The sequence below is a fragment of the Candidozyma auris genome, chromosome 7 (genome assembly GCF_003013715.1).
Source record: "Candidozyma auris chromosome 7, complete sequence".
NCBI classification, from domain to species: domain Eukaryota; kingdom Fungi; phylum Ascomycota; class Pichiomycetes; order Serinales; family Metschnikowiaceae; genus Candidozyma; species Candidozyma auris.
The window spans coordinates 23,945-44,996 of record NC_072818.1 but is presented as its reverse complement, the minus strand read 5'-3'; the positions used below and the strand labels follow the sequence as shown (position 1 = coordinate 44,996).

Here is a 21,052-nt window from a genome sequence, read left to right as displayed (position 1 = left end):
TCCAAAACACGACTTTCACGGACCTAAATAATTCAAAATTGATGTCGAATTTGCATTATATTTTCTGATTCCTTTAGCCCACTTCGTAGGTCAAAAATAGCTTTATTTATGTTGTCTACAAAAAAAAACCGCCTGCCCACCTCTATTGAGCGAACTTACATGGCCACTTTTCCCTCTAAATCTATTGTCTTCTATTCATCGCATCTACATATTGCCGGGACACGTTGCTCCCTAAGCTGTCCTCTCTAGACTTTTTGGGCCCCGCAAAATCGAGTCCTCGTAGTTGTCAAGGTCAATGTCCCCATAGTAAGGGCAGTGACGAGGGAGGTTATCAGGGTGCAACTCCGGATAATGTGCCTTGATCAGCTTGATCAAAGCGTCATAGAACACCTCATATGCTTTTGGCGTGTAGTGAATCCCGTCCTTCAAGTATTCGCTCAAGTTGGGTTCTTTCTGCAAGAGCTCCTCGGAAGACCAGCCTCCATCCTTCTGGAACAAATACCACAAGTCTATAAACGGCAATTTGTGTGAAAGCGCCACCTCCCTTGCCACATCAGCATACTCTCTCGTGGCTCTGGAGCTTGAGAATGGTTGTGCAAGTGGCGTTCCCTTTTCCTTAAAGTGCTCCACCGCCATACGCTGGTCGTGCAAACCTGGCCCCACAATGATTACCTTTATGCCTCTTTCCTCAGCCAATTGCACCATCTGAGTCATATTTTGCTTATACTCTTCAATTGGCACATGCTGGAACGTCGTCGACGCATCGTTGGTGCCCAAGAAGATGTACATGATCCGGATGCTTCCCGAGCCCTTGGATTCTTCCTCCAACACTTTTTTCAAGATCGGGAGAGCCCACCTTGTGTTGTAGCCAGAAAAACCACGCTTGACCACATCCAATTTCCTCGTGTAGTCGTTTTGTAACGCTGCTGCCAATGAGAAGCCTGGCTGCTGGTGAGAGTACTCGGTGATGGAATCGCCAAATAGGAGGAACTTGTCAAAATTTAAGGCCATGATAACTTTTTTGAGCAAGGTGTTGATCTGGTGAAGAGGATTCGATTGGAAGAGCTCTTGTTATTGAACGTGGCGACTTCTAGTATAACGGAAATGGGACAAAGTGAGCAGTGGAGTTTGTAGAGTGCGCTCCACTGTGAATGGGTGAAGTATTCAGGTGATCAGAGAGTATGCACGAAGGAACGGAACTTGTGAATTACTGACGAACTCAAGATGATTATTTGTCGATCTGACAATAAATCTAGGAGAGCCTGCGAACGAAAGAGTCAGAGTCGAGTTGAAAGATCTGTAGTTGATAGTAGGCAGCTATGAAAGTTAATGGTAAGCCTGTTGTTCAGATTGAGCAGGGAAATTAAGCCGAGAAAAGATTGTGTAAGATTCAGCGTTTAACATGATGTAGAAATTAAAAACTCGATTCGAGTTGGAAACAAAGTATCGATGGCTGAAGTTTGAGGGTAGCGCATCGATGGAGATAGTGCCATGAAAGTACGGTTTTCGTGGCAATTGTTAAGGGTATTATTTGCTAGGGAGCAGAATATCGGGCGGGCGAAGCCCAGTCAAAAATAGTCCTTCCGTTTTCGATGAGCCTGAGTCTGATCCAGGGCTTCTTCACCCAACGAAGTGACGCTGCCGACAATCAACAATCTCACTTGTTTCAACGGAATCAAACACCTCCTTTGGACAGAGAGATGCATTTAGTGGATGTACCTTTGCTCTTGGCTGTAGAATAGGCGTTATATCCTTGGCATAACCTCGTTGAACTAGTTCTGTTGGTTGTATAAGCTATAATCATGCAACAAATGATAAAGACATAGAACGGCAAACAAGAAGTTGGGCATGTTCAGGTAACTATGAGAATGGCATTGTGTGGGATTTTCACTGCTTTGCGACGGTGAATACACAGCATCTCAGCATCTTCCTTGACGATTCCACTTGTGAATTTTTTTTTTGACGACAAAATCAAGTCTCACATAGTATCAGAGCTAGGTCAATTTGAAGAGCGTTCAAATATCATGGCACCCTGCAAGCGTCCAACTGAAGATGAGTGCTTTCAGGCAATATACACCTTGTCTTCATTAAAGAACGGCAGTCAGAAGGCAAGGACTCCTATCTTCGTACTTCATCATTTTGTAGCCAAGTTCTCTCCCTTCCCTCGCCTATCCAATGCCTTCATCATATTCATCTGGATCATTCTCTACTTCTCTCCTCTGGCCCGCTTGAGAAACTGCTCCACCTCGTCCTCAATGTCCACGCCTTCCTCATTTACCTCATCTTCCTCCTCACTCCTCTCTTCCTCGAGCTTCGCGTACTTCCTTCTCAGCTTCTTTGCCTTATTCTGCTTCACCATCGTCTTCCTTTTTGCTATAACTGCACTTCGACAGTTCTCGGGGTCTTGCATTTCCTCGAGCTTCATCGCCAAAATCTCCCGGGCACGCTTTCTGTTCTTCTCCTGCGATCGTGAGTATTGACACGTCACCACCTTCCCCGTGGGCAAATGCGTGAGTTGCACCTTAGAGTTGGTCTTGTTGATCTTCTGGCCTCCTGGCCCTCGGCCGCCCTTGATGAACTCCTCCCTAATTTCGTCTTCTTTTATAAGCCACATGGGCCGTGGCGGCATTTTATTCTTTTTTGGAAGAGCATTGACTACAGTGGATGTTGTGAATCGTCTGAGGCTAAAAGGTAGGCGAAACATGGGGTAGTAATTTTCAGTGCGATGCACCCCAGAGGTAGCTATGTGTAAGAGCTACTGAGAGCTGGTGAGAGCTAGTGAGTGCTGGTGAGAGCTCGTGAGGGGAGGCAGAAGAATTTGGAAGAGTTTTTCCCAAAAACTCTCAATGATCTTAACTTAGCTTCAAGAGCCATGTTTAAGTTTCGTATGGTGTTCTTGGTAATGCTCCAGGTGGTTCTTTAGGTGATGGGTGCTCACCAACTATTTCGCAGCCATTTGATTACCTTTCCACAGTCTGCTCAGAAGCTACATACCCAAGCAAATCACTCACTATCCTGATTCCTCTGGTGACCTGCGGCTCATATAAAAGGTGTCTCACGGACATGAAGGGAACTCTGAAATAGGAAGGAGTCTCTTTGATGTGGTGAGTCTTGGACGTTTGCTTTGTGAATGTACATGATGTTGCTCCAGAAATCATAAACATGCAGAGTATATCCACTTAGACAAAATAGTGGAAATACGTGTAGTTGAGACTCTTACTCTTCTTTCTTCCAAAGGTATAATTCTACTCGAATATCCCAAGGCTACAGGCAAACGGCATGTTCATTTCCTTTACCCTGAATAATAAAGGCTACCAAGGCGTTGAATTCTTAAACAGCTCAAGCAACTGGATTGAGATTACTGGTTGCTAGTGGGAACCTCAATGCTCCAAGTTTCGTACTCTTCAAGAATTGTTGGTCAAGGACTAGCGAGATTGCGCCTGTCTTGTAAAGGAACCATTGTGGAGGAAGCGTAGTCCCACCTCGTTTCATACATACCATTGTGTGGTCGTCCTGTGACGTCACAGAGACGACGATACAATCAGGGTGTTTTGGTAATTGAGCCTACCTGGTCATTCTATTTGAGTAGTTACCTCTTTTAAGCGTTTTGTGTGAGCATGAAAAATGGCTGCAAACTGCGTGGAGTACGTGCCTAGTAATAAGAACCATGCATTCTAAAAACACCCAAGAGCGATTGGGTGAGAGTATGAAAAGTGAGATTACGTGATTCAAGAGGACCAGAAAACCCATAAAAATTAATAAAAACTCCATCTACGAAGTACCTTTGTTGCCTACTTTGGAATAAACTTAAATCTATGCCTTCTTGAATATTCTTGCTTCACATGTTTAGCTCGAATTTTTACTCATCTTATAAACATTCATTTAAGTTCGTTATGTGTCTGCCGATATGCCCCATGGGTCTTAAAACCGAAAGCTTATCTAGTGCAGTTGCTCCATCAGTGAGAGAGCCTCTACGAAGAAGCTGTCGCCAGTCAAGTGGCGAGGACTCGACAAACAAGCAGTTGAGATAAAGCGCTGACTCACAGCTTTACAAGTTCTTTCTTTTCATTCTTTCTTTTTATTTTTTTTTTTTTTGCAAATTTTTGTCTGTATCATTTTCACCTCCATCCTCTCTCAAGTCTCAGAAGCAGGTGATTCATCAAGTATACAGGGCCGGCCGATATCTGCCAGGTTGCACCATTCTTCTCCCACACCTCCCGTCCTCCTTCCACCCAACTCAAATGTACCCTTTTTCTCCAATGTCGAAGCAGTACACCATCGTCATCAAGTTGGGCACTTCGTCGTTGGTGGACGAAGTCACCAGAGAGCCTCGTATCGCCAACCTCTCGAACATCGTGGAAACGGTGGTGAAGCTCAGAAGAGCGGGCCACAGAATTGTTGTGGTGCTGAGTGGCGCCATTGCGTTTGGCATGAAAAGAGTGAACACCCACGAAAGACCCAAGCAGTTGGCGGCATTCCAGGCGTTGGCGTCGATTGGCCAGGGGAGACTCATTGGCCTCTTTGATGACTTGTTCAGGCAGTTGAACCAGCCCATCGCCCAGATTTTGCTCACGAGAAACGATATCATCGACTTTGCCCAGTACAGAAACGCCACCAACACGTTGAACGAGCTTTTGGCCATGGACGTGGTGCCGATCGTCAACGAGAACGACACCTTGAGCGTGGCCGAGATCAAGTTTGGCGACAATGACACGCTCTCTGCCATCACGGCAGGAATGATCCACGCTGACTATTTGTTCTTGATGACAGACGTCGAGTGCTTGTACAGCGACAATCCTCGGTTGAACCCCGAGGCAGAGCCCATCGTCGTGGTGGACAAGATCGACGACATTGCCGTTTCAACAGAGGAGGAGAGCGGCGGCAGCAAGGTCGGCACTGGTGGCATGACCACGAAGCTCATTGCCGCCGAATTGGCTACCAATGTGGGTGTCACCACCATTATCACGTTGTCCACGCAACCACACTGTATTTTGGACATTGTGCTGAATATTCAGGAAACTGACGAGAGCTGGACTCCGGCGCAGCAGGCCCAGTTTGTGGAGCAGCGGATAGGCGAGGGCAAGATCCCCTTGCACACAAGATTCTTGGGTCTTCAAGAGACCAGCAGATCCGGTCCGATCGCCGCTTCTGGCTCTTGCATGGTCTCAAAACCAAAGGTACCATCTACATTGACCGTGGATGTTTCCAGGCTCTCACTCGTAAAGACCGTGCGGGCTTATTGCCTGTGGGTGTTGTTGCCGTGAAGGGCAACTTCCATGTTCACGACTGTGTGTCGATTGAGGTACTCCCAACGAGAGAAAGCGAATTGAGCGAAGGTGTAGAAGTGGGCCACTGTCGTGTAAACTATTCAAGCGCCGAAATCGAATTGATTAAGGGCCAGCAGCTGGCTGACATCGAGAACATCTTGGGCTTCTCTGACACCGAGTACATTGCCCACAGAGACAACTTGGCGTTCCCTCCTTCGCTTCCAACTCCTGCCACCGAGCTACAAGCGATGAGTTTGGACGATAAGCAGGATGAAAAGAAGAAGGAACAGGCGGAAAATGGCAACAAGGAGGAAAAAGTGGACAGTCACTAGATAGTACAAACAAAACCACGGATGACATGGGCTGAGGATCCAAGTCAACGTCACAATTAAGCTGTAGTCTCTAACAGATTCTGAGGCACCTCATAAAGGGTAGCTTAAGTTGTCCATGAGGTATTCTATTTTGAAATTTTAGCCGCTCTTCATTCTTATATTTGTCTCCCCTGATCCACGTTAACCACAACCTCTGAACCATTCATTCAATGCAGATGTTTGGGTTGCGTTCCCATCTAATATTAAATCTTCCAAGATGGTAAATACTTTACTTTCTCTAAGGTCCCACTTTGGCACCTTCCCCAGACTACTGCATAGACATCTATCAACAGCACAGATCAATCAGTTCATCTTTGCCCATAATCGGACTCATGGAGGCCCAACCGTCAAACCGGCGACCGCTTCCTGGTGATCTCTACCTCCTGAAACTACCAGTGGATCTTGTACTCGAGCAAAACGAGTCTATCTCCACACTAGCCACGTACAAGTCAAGCATCTATGTGGGCACTACGAAGGGTCAGATTCTTCATTTACACTGCTTCGAGGACGCCAGCGAATATTTACACATTTTGCAATTGCAAGTCACAGAGAAGGATGTGCTGGTCACAAAGATTTTGCCGCTTCCAGATGTGGAGTTGTGTCTAGTGATCTGCAACAGGACCATGTATGTCTATACACTTCCAGAGCTTCTGCCGTGTCATATGGGCAAAATCAGAGACGTCAACGATGTGCTGGAGTTGAGCCAGGTGAAGAATCCGAAAGCAAAGAATATCCACGATAAAGTCATTGTTTTCACGTCTACAAGGCTACGAGTGGTGCAGTTCGTGCCTCCACAGACAGTCAAACTACTACGAGATATTCCGTATATGGGGGCATTGATGGGAATTTCTTCTGCAGCTGGAACGCTGGCAAATTACAGCAACATCTGCTTAGTCGCCAATGGCGAGAACTACGACGTGGTCGATTTGCAGCAGACCAGGAGGATACCGTTGTTTGAGCATAACCCAGAGAAAGCCCCCGGAATTGCCCCTAATATTTTGCCATTTGATGCTGGAGATAGTGAAGAATACCTTCTCTCGGTGAGGACAAACGAATCAACGTCGATGGCTATGTTCATCAACTCGTTTGGTGACGTGACGAGGGGAACGATGACCTGGATCGATGTAGGCTATCCGACAAACGGAATGGCTGTTGTGTGGCCTCACGTCATTGGCCTTTTTTCTGTGAATGGATCGTTGAGTCTAACATTTAGCTCACTTGAAAGCTTAGAAGTGGTTGAAGCTACAAAGGTCGCTCTGCTTTTTGATGGCAATGCATGGGGAGAAGTTGGAAACTTAATGATTCAGGGCTTGAAGCACCCAGTGTTCTTCTGCCATGAGCAAATTCTGGATTGGCTTACCAAGACGAACATTGAGTCCGAAGGTGATAGGTACATCTCGCTCCAATCGGCGAATGTCGTGCTTCACAACGACAAAAATCTATATTACATGTATCAAGAGAGCACCACGTATACCAAATTGCAGGCTATATTGAAGGGACTCCAAACCACCGATTCTGCATGGAAACTGTCCATAAAAGACCTTGAAGGAGAAACTGGCGTTCTCCGCCTTATTCATGTGATCCTTTTACTCGCCACTGGTAAAATCACTGATGTTAAGGATAAGCTTATCGTTGGCATTGATCCTAGAGTACTCTTGTATCTCATCGGAGACTTGGGTCTTGGAAAGGAGATTTATGAGGGTTTCTATTTGGAAAAGGCGGTGTGGTTTGTTCTCAATCACTTTAGACCATTACAGGTTGAGGAATCCTTCAAAGAAGCATTCATCAAATCCACATACGATTTGTGTGAAGTTGAAGGCGCCCTTTTCAAATCGTTGCGTGTGATGATGTATCAGAGATTGAGGTGTGCTAGGCAAGCTATTGAAATGGTAGCTTCAGAAAAAGAGAAGGCACTCTGGGTCTCTAATGAATCGACGAATCTGAATATCCTTGACGTACTTGATAACAAGGACTGGATTACTGTGAAGCTTGAAGTATTGCTCTTGAGGCAGACACATGAAAAGGCTTCGTCGACGACTAATGAACTCTCTCAGGAGATTACTGATGAACTCGCTCAGGAGATTACCAGTCTCGCTTTTAAATTGCTCGATAAGAAGATTGATATAGGCAATTTGGAGATCTCTGATGATGGCGTGGCAACTCAAGATGGCTATTCTATTGATTTGGTCGAGGTAATCTTAACTCAATTGAAGGAGAATTTTGACAACAGCGAAATGTACAATCGGAATCTCTTGGAGCTCCTCAAGCTTCAACCCCAGAGAGGACTTGCTTTTCTCGAGGCCAACAAGTTTGGGAAGCATAAAGCCACACATAAACACATCTTAGAAGAATATTCAAAACTCCACAATCTAGATGCGGGGTTTTCTTCTTTGAAGCTTGAATTTGTTGAGCAGTCATTAATCGATCATGTGAAGGAGACTGGTGACTTTGATCCCAGGCTAGCAAAGGAACTCCTTAATGAGCAGCTTGAATACCTCGAAATGCAACGAGGCGAGTTTGCAAACGATTACGTTAACCTAGACATTTTACTTACATCGTTCAAACATGAGTATGATCTTGCCAATGGACGCGTGCCACAGATCTACTGGATAGACTACCTAGGAATCCATGGGAAGAGAAGTGAGTGTCAACAGCTTGCCTCATTTTACGTCAAGATTTACGAGCTACTTCTTCTATTGCGTCTTCACAGAGAAGATGTGCCCCCACTTCCATCTGAGGGCAGTGAGAGCATGCAACATCTTGATTGTTTATTCTCTGGCAGGCCCGTGGATGAAATTATAGACGAATCTATTACTCGGGCAGACCAAATGACTTCCAATTGGGTAGCAGAGTATGGGATGCCTCCCACGCCAAAGAAGCTAGTATACTTCTCCAGCTTAACACTGAAGATTAAGTCACTTTACAGCAAAAGAGAAAACAACGATATCATATCTAGCATCAAATTAATGCTCGAGAGGTACTTACGCTTCGAGCAGCCGCTTTCAAGGTATGAGGCTATAAAGTTCTTGGTGACTTCGTTTGGCAAAAAATGTTTCTCTCCTGTTGAAGTTTTGCAACTAATACCACCAGACTTACCACTTGCATTTATCTACGACTACTTGAAAACCGTTATGGTTAGTAATGAGTCCGACAAAATTGAGTCCGACTTGATTAGAATTTTAGCGCGCTTGGACTCCAAGCTCATGAGTAATGTTGTTGATGATTTAAAAAAAGACCTACAAAAATATAGCGGTGAAGTGAAGTCAAGCGAGCCTTGAGTTATAGATTCACATTTATAAGAAACCCGCCAACTTCAATAAATAATCGACAATCATGCCGATCCAGAAGATATAGCCAGTACGAATATTACCCGTGAAAACGTTCCAGCAGCTCTTTGGATCGTCCAAGTCGACAGTCTTGAGCTGCTTGAAAAGTCGCTGGAAACCCCATGCAGCGGACAAGTAGAAGAAGGGACCCATAGAGTTCATGAAACCAGCAGTCAAGAAAGTTGCCACTTGTAACCCTCCCATAGTGTACATGATTGGCTTGCTCATGTCGCCCCATGCCAACGCTGTCGACTTGATACCTGCCTTCACGTCGTAAACCTTGTCTTGATGAGCATAGACGGTGTCATAAATCATGCACCAGAGAAACTTGGAAATAAACAAGGGAGCAACGACCCAGAGGTTTTGAGGGGCGCCAACGGCAGGGAAACCTAGTAAGCAGCCCCATGCAAATGTGATTGAAAGTGCCACCTGAGGATAGTATGTGAACCTTTTGAATAATGGGTATGCAGCAACGAATGGAAGGGACAAAGCTCCAATGTAGAAACATTCAAAGGGAAGTGACAATAACACCGCCAAGCCAGCAAAGCATTGAGCTGCTAGCCACCCCACAGCCTGGGGCACCGAAACCCTGCCACTCGCAAGAGGTCTCTCTACAGTACGTGCAACTTGGTTATCTAGGTTTCTGTCCAAAATATCGTTGATGGTGCAGCCAGCACCTCTCATCACCAAAGCACCAATGGTGAACAAGACAATTGTAGAGACTGTCGTGGTAATCGGAGCAGCTATGGAGTACGCACCCATGGTTATTGCCCAGAAACAAGGAGCTAGTAAAAGAAGAGACCCGACGGGTTTTTCCAAGCGCAGAAGCTCAGCGTACGGTATCCATTTTTCAGGAAGCTTGGACAACCAGCCCAAGTTTGCCAAACGGGCCAATCTTGCAGACTCTAGCTCCTCGGGTTTGAAAACCTTCTTCACGTTGTCAACCTCATTCTTGTCGTTCTGAGGCTTCTGGGGCGAATTGCTGGTACCCTTAGAAGGATCTGTGAGTATGGGCTGCTCCTTAAACGTGCCATTTTTGAGGAAAGGCGTGGCCACGAAAGTCCTTCTGACAAAAGCATTGCGTGAAAATGTTACGAAAGACCGCCTTGTAGCTAAGGAGAACGGTGAAAACGCTAGTCTGATCATTCAAGATTGTATGTTTGAGGCAAGTGGCGCTGAAAATTTAGGTTCGCGCTCACCATTGTAAGTGTCGCTCATAGTGTGGATCTCACTGGTATTGACCCAAATGAAATATTGGGCTGGTAGCAACTGAAGTAGAGAAGTTGTTGTGAACTGGGTCTTCTGGGGCTTCTTGTGGTTTCAATATTCTGCAGCTATCTCTCGAGGCCATCTTAAGCTCTCACAGTAGATGTCGGGAAGATCAGGCTGATGAACCCTTCTCTAAGTCACAGACGACAAAATTTTTCTGCTTCTTCACCATCTAGTAGTCAACGTGAGCAGTCAAAGCTGAGTTTGTCGTATCTTAGTCGAATGTAGCACTTCAAACTCGTTAGATGCGCTCATGAACACCAATGGTCTCCAATCATCGACACCAACTTTATGAACGCATGCTTCACTCAAGAGCTCCCTCACAATTCCCTGTCCCCTTCTCAATCTGCCGCCTTTCCCAGGTTTCCTTCTTCCTTTTCTATTCTTTTTCGTAGTTCCATTGCCCATTTTTTACCATGGTTCTTTCCCATGTCCTTTCCCTCCCACATATGTAACTCCCCCTTGCCTCGTCTATGTCGCTTCTCTGGTCGCCTGCGGAAGCTCACTGAAAGCTTCGTACTCTCCGCTCACATTTCCTTGCTCCTGCTGGGCCTGGTGTCTGCTGACCAACATCTTCAAGTCCTCAAGAGCCTTCTCCGTGCCCACCCCCTCCACCGTCTGCGCTATGAACGTCTGGCGGCACATCGGACAGAGCCCCCGTGATGACTCTTGCTCGAGCCACTGAAGAATGCAATGGAGGTGGAAATTGTGTGTACACCCTTTTCCTAGCACCAAGGGACAGTCGTCGCCAGGAAACTTGCAGTTGGGACAAGTTCCGTCGAAAGGTACACGGCAGATGCCACAGAGCTCATCATCGCCGTTCTCACTGTTAGCAGCCTTCCAGTGCCAAGTAGCAACGCCGTGCCAATTGCGTATGTGTACTTTCATGGAGATTCAGCTAAGATGGAGGTGATGTAGTAGTTACGCAGTGTAGATAATGAGGAGGTGAATCAAGGAGGGTAAGTTAGCAATTGTGTCTAACAACAGAGCTGCGATTTCAAAAAGTATGCAAACGGTGGGATACCGTACTGCTGTTGTTTCACTTTTTTTGGGGGGAAGCGTTTAAGACTTATCGTAGGACTGTTTGTTTAGCACCCTCACCTTAATACAAGATCGCGTATCTCACTTTTGATGCAGATTTGCCTAATGCGTACAATATCACAAACCTTCAACAACTCCCCAAAAATCGAATGTTGTCCCGTTTCCTTATTATACGAGCTCAGTGCGTTCTCTATTTATTCACGTCTATAGATGTCATTTCCCTCTCATTGAACTCTACAGCTTTTTGTATACGAGGCCCTTGAAGATATCGAAGGAATTCCCGTCTGGCTGCAACTCCAACCGTTCGTGAGTCTTGGTGTCTTCGGCGATCAAAAGACCATAGTCACTGGTGACACCTCTGATAACACAATCTCTCACATTGCCGTCTCCCTTAGCATCCAACCGGACGTGCTGATTGCTGTGGAACCATCTTTTGTAGTAAAGGGCTAGGAATGGCTGCAAACCAGATTTCTGGAACACGCTGTAGAACTGCTCGATGTTGAAGGCGAGTTTCGCAAGAAGAAGCTCATGCTCATACGGAGGCAAAGAAGGAAGCCCCTTTTTGGCTCTCAATTCATTGAGTCTGGCAAGAACTCTGTTGAGCGAAGTGGTGGGCGCCTCGTTGGACACATTCACTCCTCCACCCCATACGAGATGGAATTGGCCGTTGAGAAATTGCGAGTTGATAAGCGCTCCAGAGACTTTGGCCCACTTCTCGTCGTCGCCTTCGACCGTCTTACTCACCTCGTCCTTGTCCGAGATCAGATTGTAGAATTCAGGCTTGAGCGCATACATGTCGTTAGGCCACTTGAGCCTCAAGGGCATATCCTCGTACCCGGAGCCTTGGCCCTGAACAGAAGCGCCGTAGCCCAAGATCGACTCGATGAGAGCCAATGCAGTCAAGTACTGTAACGTGACAATGATGGAGCTGTTGGACTCGCCTGGAGGAAGTCTGAACAAGATCGAAGTTGCCATCACTCCCTTTGGATTGATCCACACGTTGCCGCCTCTGCCTCGTCCGGCGATTTGCGTGGTGGCGGTGAAGGTGAGTCCATGGGGCAATTGGGCGAGCCAGTTGGGGTTCTTATCGAGAAGGGTGTTTGTAGATGTGACAACTTCGCCGTATGCAAGAAGAGTACCGATGCTGCCCAGTGGTGTATCGTTGGCCTCATAGAGATGCTTTAAATGATGAAAATATTTTTTCATGTCGAAGTATGGAGTTTGTGCTGGTTCTGGGAAAGCATTAGGGCCCAAAAACTTGATGTGCTTGGGCGCCGAGATAACCTGATCAAACGTCTGCTCTCCGTCTGAATCCATGTTCAAGTCTTCGGTAATATCGGTGTCATTTTCATCATGTAGCACAAAAGTATCGTTGATATCTTCGAAGGTGTTGGGAGAAACAAAGTCTAGATTCTCCTTTAGTGTGGTAAGTAGCTTGTTGGTGCCTCTCGGGTCGATTGTCGATGCAACAAAGATAGGCGTAAGCCGAGGAACTGCCCTATCAACGCCTTCGTTCACCTTAAGACCCATCTTCTCTAGACATGCTCTCAAAAAGAGCTTTCTCTCACGGTCATTGGGTTTGATCTGAGAAATGACCTGGTCAAAGTGGTCATCCAAAGATTCCGCACGCATGAGAGCTGGAGAGAATTCGGGTGGGTTCCAAAAAGCACACTGCACCCCTTGCCAACTTTACAATACACAGCAGCGGCCATGTCGTTATCTTGGATGTCCGCCTTTGGCTCTGAGTATCGAGCCAATATCTCCACATTCCGCTGCTTCGACGCATCCACAAACAAACCACCACCATTGTAGTATACCACGACCTTCAGCGGGCTCAGAGGCAAAGCATCAGTGTTCACCTCCATTGTGACAGCTTTACTGCCTGAATGAGACTCGTAGTCGAAGCCCTTGTAGACACATCCACGAGCGGTGCTAGGAAAGAACGCCAATTCCCTTGATCCGCTCACCTCCATCACAGGATCGCCTTCTTCAAATTCACACCTTTTAGCAGCATAATATCCACCCGCACAGAAGCCTAGGTATCTGCCCCCTTTCCTCACAAACTGGGAGATTTTTCCGTTGCCTTCTCCATTCAAGGCATCGCAGTAAGGCAAATCAGCACCGCCTGGAATAACTAGCATCAGTGTTTTGTACTGCCAGGGGTCATTTAATAGTGCATTCTCCGAGACTGTCACTACAGCGTAGTGAGGCAGAAGATGGAGCCTAAGTGACTCCACTGCATGTTTCACCAGCTCTGGGGTGGTACCCCGGCCCAGGTACACGAGGACGTTCATGAGGCGAGTTTGAGAAGAAAGTGGTCGAAATGCGGTGAAGAAAGTGAGCGCTTTAGGGGTGTTTATATTTCTCCAGAACAAGGTTGTTGGGTACGATGATTCAGTTGAAAAAAAGCGCTGCCTTCGAGTCATCTGAGTCAAGCGCGACTCACCCAAAAAACCACCAAGTCTTGTAGTCAGGCCCTAGTCATCGCTCATGGAGTCACCTAAAACCATACAATTGGACCCAACTGGAGGGTTCGTGGTCAAAACCAGAGTACTAGAAGGCGATGCCAAACACCCTCTCTCGACAAAAGTGTTCATCAACGTGTGTCACGATGAGAAGGTGCCGAAACCACCAGGGGAGTTTGTTCCAGAGAAAGTGTTTCCCTTAATTGTGAAAAACGAATGGGAAATCCCGTTGATTGTTTCGTTGGAAAAGCGTGATAAGGATAAGAAAGGCGTGCCGTCACTCGTGTATGATTGTTGCATTAATAGCGAGTGTTTCAGATGGGTACAAGTGAACAATGACCTACGGCTCATATTGATCGAGTGGTGCATTGAGTCAGTAGAACTCATGTACAATATGGTTCTTGATCGAACATATAGCTTTCCAAAAATGCTTAGCAAGGGAGAGCTCTCGAAGACAGAGGTGAGCGAGGAAGAGCTCAAGGGAGGTCTACAGAAGAAATTACAAGAATTAAAGAAGAACGAAGTACTCGGTCTACTAGAAGAGCTAGAACCACAGCCTGTGGAAGGAGGCGAGTTGCCTGATTTGATGAATATCGAGGGCAAGAAGCGCAAACCGCTAATCGAGGAGATCGACCTGATGTCCTTGGACAAGGAAAGCACTAGAGAAACGAAGACAGTAAGTCAACCAAGGAAAGAGTCACTGAATCTGAAGAATGGACCGACCGCTATGGAAATATCCGTGGGCACAAGGAAACTACAGGACGGGAAGCTCTTGCTCAAGTTTCTGTCTCCGCATCTCACTCCGGCCGTGGAAATGGAGTATTGCAAGGGAAATCTTTCACTAATTAACTTGAATCCCGATGTTTATCTAGGCCAGAAAAACAAGCTCGAGGTCCCTCTTCCGCCTGGCTACGAGCCTCACAGAGTTTTCTTTTGCAATAAAGACTCGACACTTTACGCATTCGCCAAAGCGGTTTAGGAGAATCTTTTGCTCATTTTGAGGGCCATGTAAAACTTCCACCCTACGTATTGTCCTTTCTTGAGGGTCGGGTAGGTACTGACCTCCCACATCTTCAATTGATGTCATCCTCGATATTGGTCTGCTCTGATCTACAGAGAGTCGCTTAGAAGACAATATCTCGATTTAAGTATAACCTGGTCCTGTTTAACTGGTCAATTTCTCCTTTTCGTCTCCGCTTGCCTCGTCATCGGCTTCGTTTCCAGAATCTTCATCTTCCACCCTACTGATTCCATAACGGGGAAGTGGCCTCAAGACGAGGGCACTGGCATAAATTGCACATGTTGCAACGCCGAGAACAACACTGAGCTTCATAAGAATAACATTATTGAAGAGATGAAAGATGTAATACTTAAGAGATGATTTTTGAAGGAGATAGACACTCTCTTAGAGCGCCACATCGTCCTCATTACGCAATAGCGGAACTGTGGATGTGTGCTCCACAACTATCTTTAACTACAAACTTTAGCACAGATGAACAGAGAGCAATGTTCGTGACGCCTTTCAGGTGTCTTGCAAAAGGGACTTCCCTGACGTTGTAAAGTAGGTTCTGAGCAAAAACTATTTAATCACTTACTCTCCTCCAGTACCTCTGCGTACCTCCTTGAATTAAAATTGCACCTGAACTAGATACTATCACCCGTCTTTAGCTTGCAGACTTGACGATATCCTGCTATTCTTGATTATACTCGACCAGTCTCGTTCATTTCACTCAAGGCACATTTGCATCCTCACCCACACCATCTTGAGAAAAGCGCATTTAACAAGAAAGGTATCAGCCCGAAGGTCGCAAATCAATCATCAAAAGCACACTGAATCAACCCGTCTCCAATACCCACCAAAGATAGAAAGATTTGTCATACTTGTAGCAAGTGAAACTCGCAGCCATCTTTCTAAGGCAAAAGCATCTTTTTAATCAACTCAAATCTGCCAATGTCAACGAAATCTTCCCCCCATTATAATCTGCAAAGATGCTTCACATACCTGACTGCATCGCGCTGACACCTTCCTATGATTCTTGAACCACCGGAATTTGGCATGTAATTCCGCCCGGTTGCAGTAGTGTATCTTAGCGCATTCTGCAACGGCTATTTATTACATTCCGAGATGCCTCCATTGGCAACGAGCCTATAGACTCTCACAATGGAAGTACTTTTAGAGCCAGAGACTTCTGATAGATCTTATGGAGCTTTGGATGCTGTGCCGGAGAAATCCTCTAAGAAAAAAGAGGTGATCTTCATCGCAAACTCGCTGGGTCCTCTAATCGTCACCTTCATCCTCCAGTTTTTGCTCCAAACCATAACGATCTTTGCATGTGGTCGGCTTGGAGCAGAAGAGTTGGCCATTGCGTCGCTCGCTTTGTGCACATTCAACATCACTGGTTTGGCATTGTACCAGGGATTGAGCACTTGTCTAGATAGCTTTTGCTCCCAAGCATACGGCGCTGGAAGACCACTTATGGTCGGATTATATTTTCAGCGATGCACTTTGATAATGGCTGTGATCACAGTTTTTCCATTGATACCGATGTGGTGGTATTGTGGCTCTTTGTTGAGGCTTCTTGTTCCTTCCGAGAACCTAGCGGCACAATGTCAGTATCTCTTGAGAATCCTCACGGTTGGGGCTCCTGGCTTCTTGCTCTTCGAGAACGGTAAGCGGTTCTTTCAGGCTCAGCATATTTTCAACGCTGGCACGTATGCTTTAGCAGTCTCGGTGCCAATTCATCTTCTTCTCAATTGGCTCCTTGTTTGGCACCCCAGAACGGGAATGGGACTCACTGGTGCTGCTATTGCCTTATCTTTATCCTTCTGGATAACTGCTGCTCTCATGTTCTTGTACGCTGTATTCATAAATGGAAGGCAGTGCTGGGGAGGCTTGGATTTGCGTAAAGCAATGGTTAACTGGAGACCAATGCTCAAGTTGGCGCTACCAGGAGTGATCATGGTGGAGGCCGAATACCTCGCATTTGAAGTTATGACCATTTTGGCAGCCTCATTCGGAACAACCGCTTTGGCAGCGCAGTCTATTGGAGCAAACGTTGGCGCATTGTTCTTTCAAGTCCCTTTCGCTGTATCGGTTGCATTTAGCACCCGTATAGGTCATTACGTCGGTGTTCCAGACATCCCTTCTGCAAGATTGGTGTCAAAACTATCTCTCTTGTCGGGCATCTTTATGGGTATTCTCAATTTTGCGGTTTTGTTTTTAGGGAGAACAGCTTTGGCTAGGATCTACTCTGATGACCCAGATGTCGTGAACACAGCAAGTAAACTCTTGCAAATTGCTGCCATCAACCAAATTTGTGACTGTTTGAACATAGTAGCAGCGGGAATATTGAGAGGACAGGGAAGGCAAAAGATAGGCTCCTACATGAACTTGTTTTCGTACTACTGCATCGCTCTTCCCATGGCATATGTATTTGCATTCTTGATGAGACTAGAAGTTTACGGACTCTGGCTTGGTCTAGTTTGTGGAGTGGCAGTTCTATCATTAGGAGAAGTGTTTTGCGCTCAAAGAGGCAATTGGGAGAAAATAGTCGCTAAATGCATTGAAAGACATGATCACTAACAGATGAAGATTGTGTTGCTTTCATCGTTTTGCAAGCAGATTTGGGTCTACATCTTCGTGCAGCTATCTGATGATAGCATCTGAGCCCTTATCTTCTCCATCATAATCGAAAATGTCAGCGAGCACCCGTACTAGAGTGTCTTCCAAGGTAGGAGAATGCTACTGAGGTCCACTCAGATCTAATATGGACCCATTACATGAAACATTCAGAGCCCCCAATCGTATAAATGGATCATATAAAGCAAACTTTTAGTCAGTCACCACATTTTTGTCATGAACTTTTTGTCGTTGTTCTGCGTCGCATTCTCTGGATGAACGCTTCCACCTGTGGACTACAAACAGAACAAGCATCATAGATTTCTGACCAACATGAACCATCACTTTCATTCATCATTTTTATCCTCTCTGTAATCTATTTCCTACACCTCTTCACTTTTCACTGGCTGCAAATACCCCTGTCTGTGTGCACTCTGCACTATCTTTTTAGCGATGAGAAGAGCTTAATATCTAGACATCCCCAGTATGCCCCGGAAGAGATTCGATAAGAAAAACGCCCAGACCTTCTCTGTGGTGCATAGATCACACGAGGATGCTCTCTATTTCGATAATGACGCCTCCAAACACGTGCTTGTTCCAGCAGCTCAAAGATCCAAGGGTGGACATTCAGGAACCCTCAGTCTGTTGAAGGCCAGAAAGGCAGGAAAGCAAACTTATAGCACCAAGGAGCTCGAAGAAACGCTTGGAAAAGATGCAGTAACGGCTATAAGGGCAAACGAAGGGTTGGCTGCTCAGTACGGGATCTTCTTTGACGACTCCAAATACGATTACATGCAACATCTCAAGCCCATAGGAGGAGCTGGAGACAGTGTTTTCATCGAAGCAAAGAAACCAAAGGAAGAAGGGAAGAAGTCGATAGAGCTGCTCATCAAAGATGTGCTTCCGTCGGAAAAGTCAAGGAAAGTCACGTATGACGATGAAGAGAACATCCCACAGGAGCTTCGAAAGTTCAATCCAAATATGGATCCCAGGCTCCGTGAGGTCTTGGAGGCTCTTGAGGACGAGGCTTACATTGCTGAGGCCGAAGGTGGCGAGGTAGAGGATGCAGACTTTCTCGACTTGTTGCAGTCTGGAGAAGTGAATGAAGAGGATGAATTCTACGACGACTACGATGGAGAGGATGGTGATGACTGGGACCTTGACAATTACCAAGACGATTTCGACGAAGAAGACTACGATCTGGAGCAGTTTGAGGAGCTCGAAAACCCATACAACGAGGGTGAAGAGCCCGAAGAAGAGGATAAACGAGCGGCAGCGGCCGTGAGCAACGCCTGGGAGAGGGATTTCATGAGGTTTCAAAAAGAGATGAGAAATACTGTGAACGATTGGGATTCGGATGATGATTTTGAAGAAGAAGAAGAGGGAGATGTCGTGGGGGAGCTCCCCCAGTTCAATAATGCGACCAGCGGCAAGAAGAAGCTGAAAAATAAGCTCAGGAAGAAGATGGGCACCATGACAGATACATCGTCATTTTCCATGTCGTCCTCAGCACTCCATAGAACTGAGGGTTTGAAGTTGCTAGACGACAGATTTGAGCAGCTCAGCAGAAAATTCGAAGAAGAAGATCCGTACATGAGAGAGCAAGAAGCATTCGACATGAAGAAAGAGAGGCCCGACCTAGAAAACTTGCTTGACGATTTCTTGGATAACTACGAGTTGGATCGTGGCGGAAGGAAGCTTGTCAAGAAAGACCACAAGTTGGAGGCAATCAAGGCTGCAGCAGATTCTGTTTCAAAGGGCAAGCTAGCGGCAAAAAGAAAGAAGGAAAAGGGAAATAATAGTGCCGGCTCTGCTTTGGATAAGCTTGGAGGCAGCTTTGGAAACATGAAGATATAGATGGGCATAAGTTTGGTCTATAATAAAGCATACATGATTGACCAAGGGAGAATTGGTATCCTTTGTAAGTTCAATATTTCTTCCTCTTTTGAAAAAGACGAGTAATTGTTTTGTATAGCTTCTTGAATGTGCCGTTGCAAAAATTATAAAGGGAACAGACACTGTAAGGAATTCTCGTCTATACAATCAACAAAACCAAAATTAACCACTACTATATTTATAAAAAAAAATACTATGCGTCCTGTAGAACACTTTTAAAACAGCTTTTGATATGTGCTCACTCACACTTCAAATTACCCCTCTGACAGTTTCCCAAACCAAATTGAGAGCAACTTTATAATGCAAAGTACAAAAACCTAAAGAACCTCGAGATAATTGTGTAACTATCAAGTACTTCCCTCTCCGTAGCTTGGTCCTAGTCGTGCGCGTACCGGTGGGATCCCACCCTCGAATATTGACTACTCAAATTATCATCAAATTAACCTCTCATTCAGTGTCCCCATTCAAGACTCTTCCCAGGCTTCTTTGAGCCTTGTGTAGAATTTCAATCAAACACTGTCCACCATACGGCGCCGTTTTTACCGCATTCCCGCCCGCCCCTTAGTCTGGTGCCTTCTTGTCACTATCATCTACCTTAGCTACACAACTTTCATTGGAAGTAGCCACAACACCACTCCCGCAATGTCTGTGCTGTCGGTGTCACGTGTGTACACGGACGTGTTGGCAACCAAGCCGCAAGCATACTGGGATTACGAAAACTTCAACATCAAATGGAATTCGCAGGATAAGTACGAGGTGATCAAGAAACTCGGCAGAGGCAAGTACTCCGAGGTTTTTTTGGGAGTTGATCTCACCAACGGTCAAAAAGTTGTGATTAAAGTGTTGAAGCCGGTAAAAAGAAAGAAAATCAAGCGAGAAGTGTCGATTCTCAAGAACTTAGTGGGCGGGCCCAATATCATTGCTCTTTTGGACGTTGTGCGAGAGCCCCAGCTGAAAACGCCGGCGTTCATCTTCGAGCACGTTGACAACATCGACTTTCGCACGTTGTACCCAACTTTTACCGACTACGATATTCGTTACTACATGTACGAGCTTTTAAAAGCTCTTGACTGCTCTCACCTGATGGGCATCATGCACAGAGATGTGAAACCCCATAACGTCATGATCTACCACGAAGCCAGGCAGTTGCGTCTCATCGACTGGGGGTTGGCTGAATACTACCATCCGGGTACCGAGTATAATGTCAGAGTAGCATCCAGGTACTTTAAGGGTCCTGAGTTGCTCGTGGACTTCCGCTTGTACGACTACTCGCTCGACATGTGGTCGTACGGATGCATGCTTGCTTCGATGGTGTTCAAAAAAGATCCGTTTTTCCATGGAAAGTCCAACACCGACCAGTTGGTGCAGATTGTGAGAGTGCTAGGCTCCGACGACCTCCATAGTTACCTTCAGAAGTACAATTTGACACTTAGCGAGGAGTATGAAGACTTGGGCTACTACAACCGTCGCCCATGGAAACGGTTTATTAACGAAAACAACCAGCACTTGGTGAGTGAGGAATTCCTAGACTTCATTGACAAGCTCTTACGTTACGACCACCAAGAGCGTCTCACCGCCAAGGAGGCCATGGACCATCCGTACTTTGATCCTGTGCGTCACTGATAGACCACGTACTGGACATGCAGTGTTCATAGTGGCTGCCATTTACAGATGATGTTCAAGCTAGGGTTTGAGTTAGATGCCAATTATCCCGGTCTTTTGTATATTACGAAGTCACTAAGTGTTGACGATGAACCTCACTTGACGTTCACCACCGCACGGTGACACTTCTAATGAA

The 21,052-nt window shown here is 46.1% G+C and overlaps 12 protein-coding genes across 12 annotated transcripts; 6 read left to right on the top strand and 6 right to left on the bottom strand. All coding sequences in view use genetic code 12, as the record gives it.

The window, feature by feature from the left end:
* Positions 1-231: 231 nt before the first annotated feature.
* On the bottom strand, positions 232-1,011 carry IAH1 (isoamyl acetate-hydrolyzing esterase; the record flags this gene model as incomplete). Its single annotated transcript, XM_029036159.2, has 1 exon — positions 232-1,011. The coding sequence occupies one exon, from the start codon at positions 1,009-1,011 to the stop codon at positions 232-234; it is 780 nt and encodes a 259-aa protein (XP_028889050.2).
* Positions 1,012-2,206: 1,195 nt separating this feature from the next.
* On the bottom strand, positions 2,207-2,629 carry CJI96_0005152 (uncharacterized protein; the record flags this gene model as incomplete). The annotated part of the gene is made up of 1 exon (XM_029036158.2): positions 2,207-2,629. The coding sequence occupies one exon, from the start codon at positions 2,627-2,629 to the stop codon at positions 2,207-2,209; it is 423 nt and encodes a 140-aa protein (XP_028889049.2).
* A 1,630-nt stretch (positions 2,630-4,259) lies between these two features.
* Positions 4,260-5,599, top strand: PRO1 (glutamate 5-kinase; the record flags this gene model as incomplete). Its single annotated transcript, XM_054702295.1, has 2 exons — positions 4,260-5,053; positions 5,119-5,599. 2 exons carry the CDS (start codon positions 4,260-4,262, stop codon positions 5,597-5,599), a joined length of 1,275 nt encoding a protein of 424 aa, XP_054558270.1.
* Positions 5,600-5,970: 371 nt separating this feature from the next.
* CJI96_0005150 (CORVET complex subunit) lies at positions 5,971-8,916 on the top strand (the record flags this gene model as incomplete). Its single annotated transcript, XM_029036156.2, has 1 exon — positions 5,971-8,916. One exon carries the CDS (start codon positions 5,971-5,973, stop codon positions 8,914-8,916), a length of 2,946 nt encoding a protein of 981 aa, XP_028889047.2.
* Positions 8,917-8,931: 15 nt separating this feature from the next.
* CJI96_0005149 (4-hydroxybenzoate octaprenyltransferase) lies at positions 8,932-10,110 on the bottom strand (the record flags this gene model as incomplete). Its single annotated transcript, XM_029036155.2, has 1 exon — positions 8,932-10,110. The coding sequence occupies one exon, from the start codon at positions 10,108-10,110 to the stop codon at positions 8,932-8,934; it is 1,179 nt and encodes a 392-aa protein (XP_028889046.2).
* A 594-nt stretch (positions 10,111-10,704) lies between these two features.
* On the bottom strand, positions 10,705-11,121 carry CJI96_0005148 (anaphase promoting complex subunit 11; the record flags this gene model as incomplete). Its single annotated transcript, XM_029036154.2, has 1 exon — positions 10,705-11,121. The coding sequence occupies one exon, from the start codon at positions 11,119-11,121 to the stop codon at positions 10,705-10,707; it is 417 nt and encodes a 138-aa protein (XP_028889045.2).
* A 387-nt stretch (positions 11,122-11,508) lies between these two features.
* On the bottom strand, positions 11,509-12,804 carry CJI96_0005147 (biotin--[acetyl-CoA-carboxylase] ligase BPL1; the record flags this gene model as incomplete). Its single annotated transcript, XM_029036153.2, has 1 exon — positions 11,509-12,804. The coding sequence occupies one exon, from the start codon at positions 12,802-12,804 to the stop codon at positions 11,509-11,511; it is 1,296 nt and encodes a 431-aa protein (XP_028889044.2).
* A 17-nt stretch (positions 12,805-12,821) lies between these two features.
* On the bottom strand, positions 12,822-13,568 carry CJI96_0005146 (uncharacterized protein; the record flags this gene model as incomplete). The annotated part of the gene is made up of 1 exon (XM_054702294.1): positions 12,822-13,568. The coding sequence occupies one exon, from the start codon at positions 13,566-13,568 to the stop codon at positions 12,822-12,824; it is 747 nt and encodes a 248-aa protein (XP_054558269.1).
* A 196-nt stretch (positions 13,569-13,764) lies between these two features.
* Positions 13,765-14,718, top strand: CJI96_0005145 (uncharacterized protein; the record flags this gene model as incomplete). The annotated part of the gene is made up of 1 exon (XM_029036152.2): positions 13,765-14,718. The coding sequence occupies one exon, from the start codon at positions 13,765-13,767 to the stop codon at positions 14,716-14,718; it is 954 nt and encodes a 317-aa protein (XP_028889043.2).
* Positions 14,719-15,900: 1,182 nt separating this feature from the next.
* Positions 15,901-17,322, top strand: CJI96_0005144 (uncharacterized protein; the record flags this gene model as incomplete). Its single annotated transcript, XM_029036151.2, has 1 exon — positions 15,901-17,322. One exon carries the CDS (start codon positions 15,901-15,903, stop codon positions 17,320-17,322), a length of 1,422 nt encoding a protein of 473 aa, XP_028889042.2.
* A 522-nt stretch (positions 17,323-17,844) lies between these two features.
* Positions 17,845-19,215, top strand: LTV1 (Ltv1p; the record flags this gene model as incomplete). Its single annotated transcript, XM_029036150.2, has 1 exon — positions 17,845-19,215. The coding sequence occupies one exon, from the start codon at positions 17,845-17,847 to the stop codon at positions 19,213-19,215; it is 1,371 nt and encodes a 456-aa protein (XP_028889041.2).
* A 681-nt stretch (positions 19,216-19,896) lies between these two features.
* Positions 19,897-20,877, top strand: CKA1 (casein kinase 2 catalytic subunit; the record flags this gene model as incomplete). The annotated part of the gene is made up of 1 exon (XM_029036149.1): positions 19,897-20,877. One exon carries the CDS (start codon positions 19,897-19,899, stop codon positions 20,875-20,877), a length of 981 nt encoding a protein of 326 aa, XP_028889040.1.
* Between the last annotated feature and the right edge of the window lie 175 nt (positions 20,878-21,052).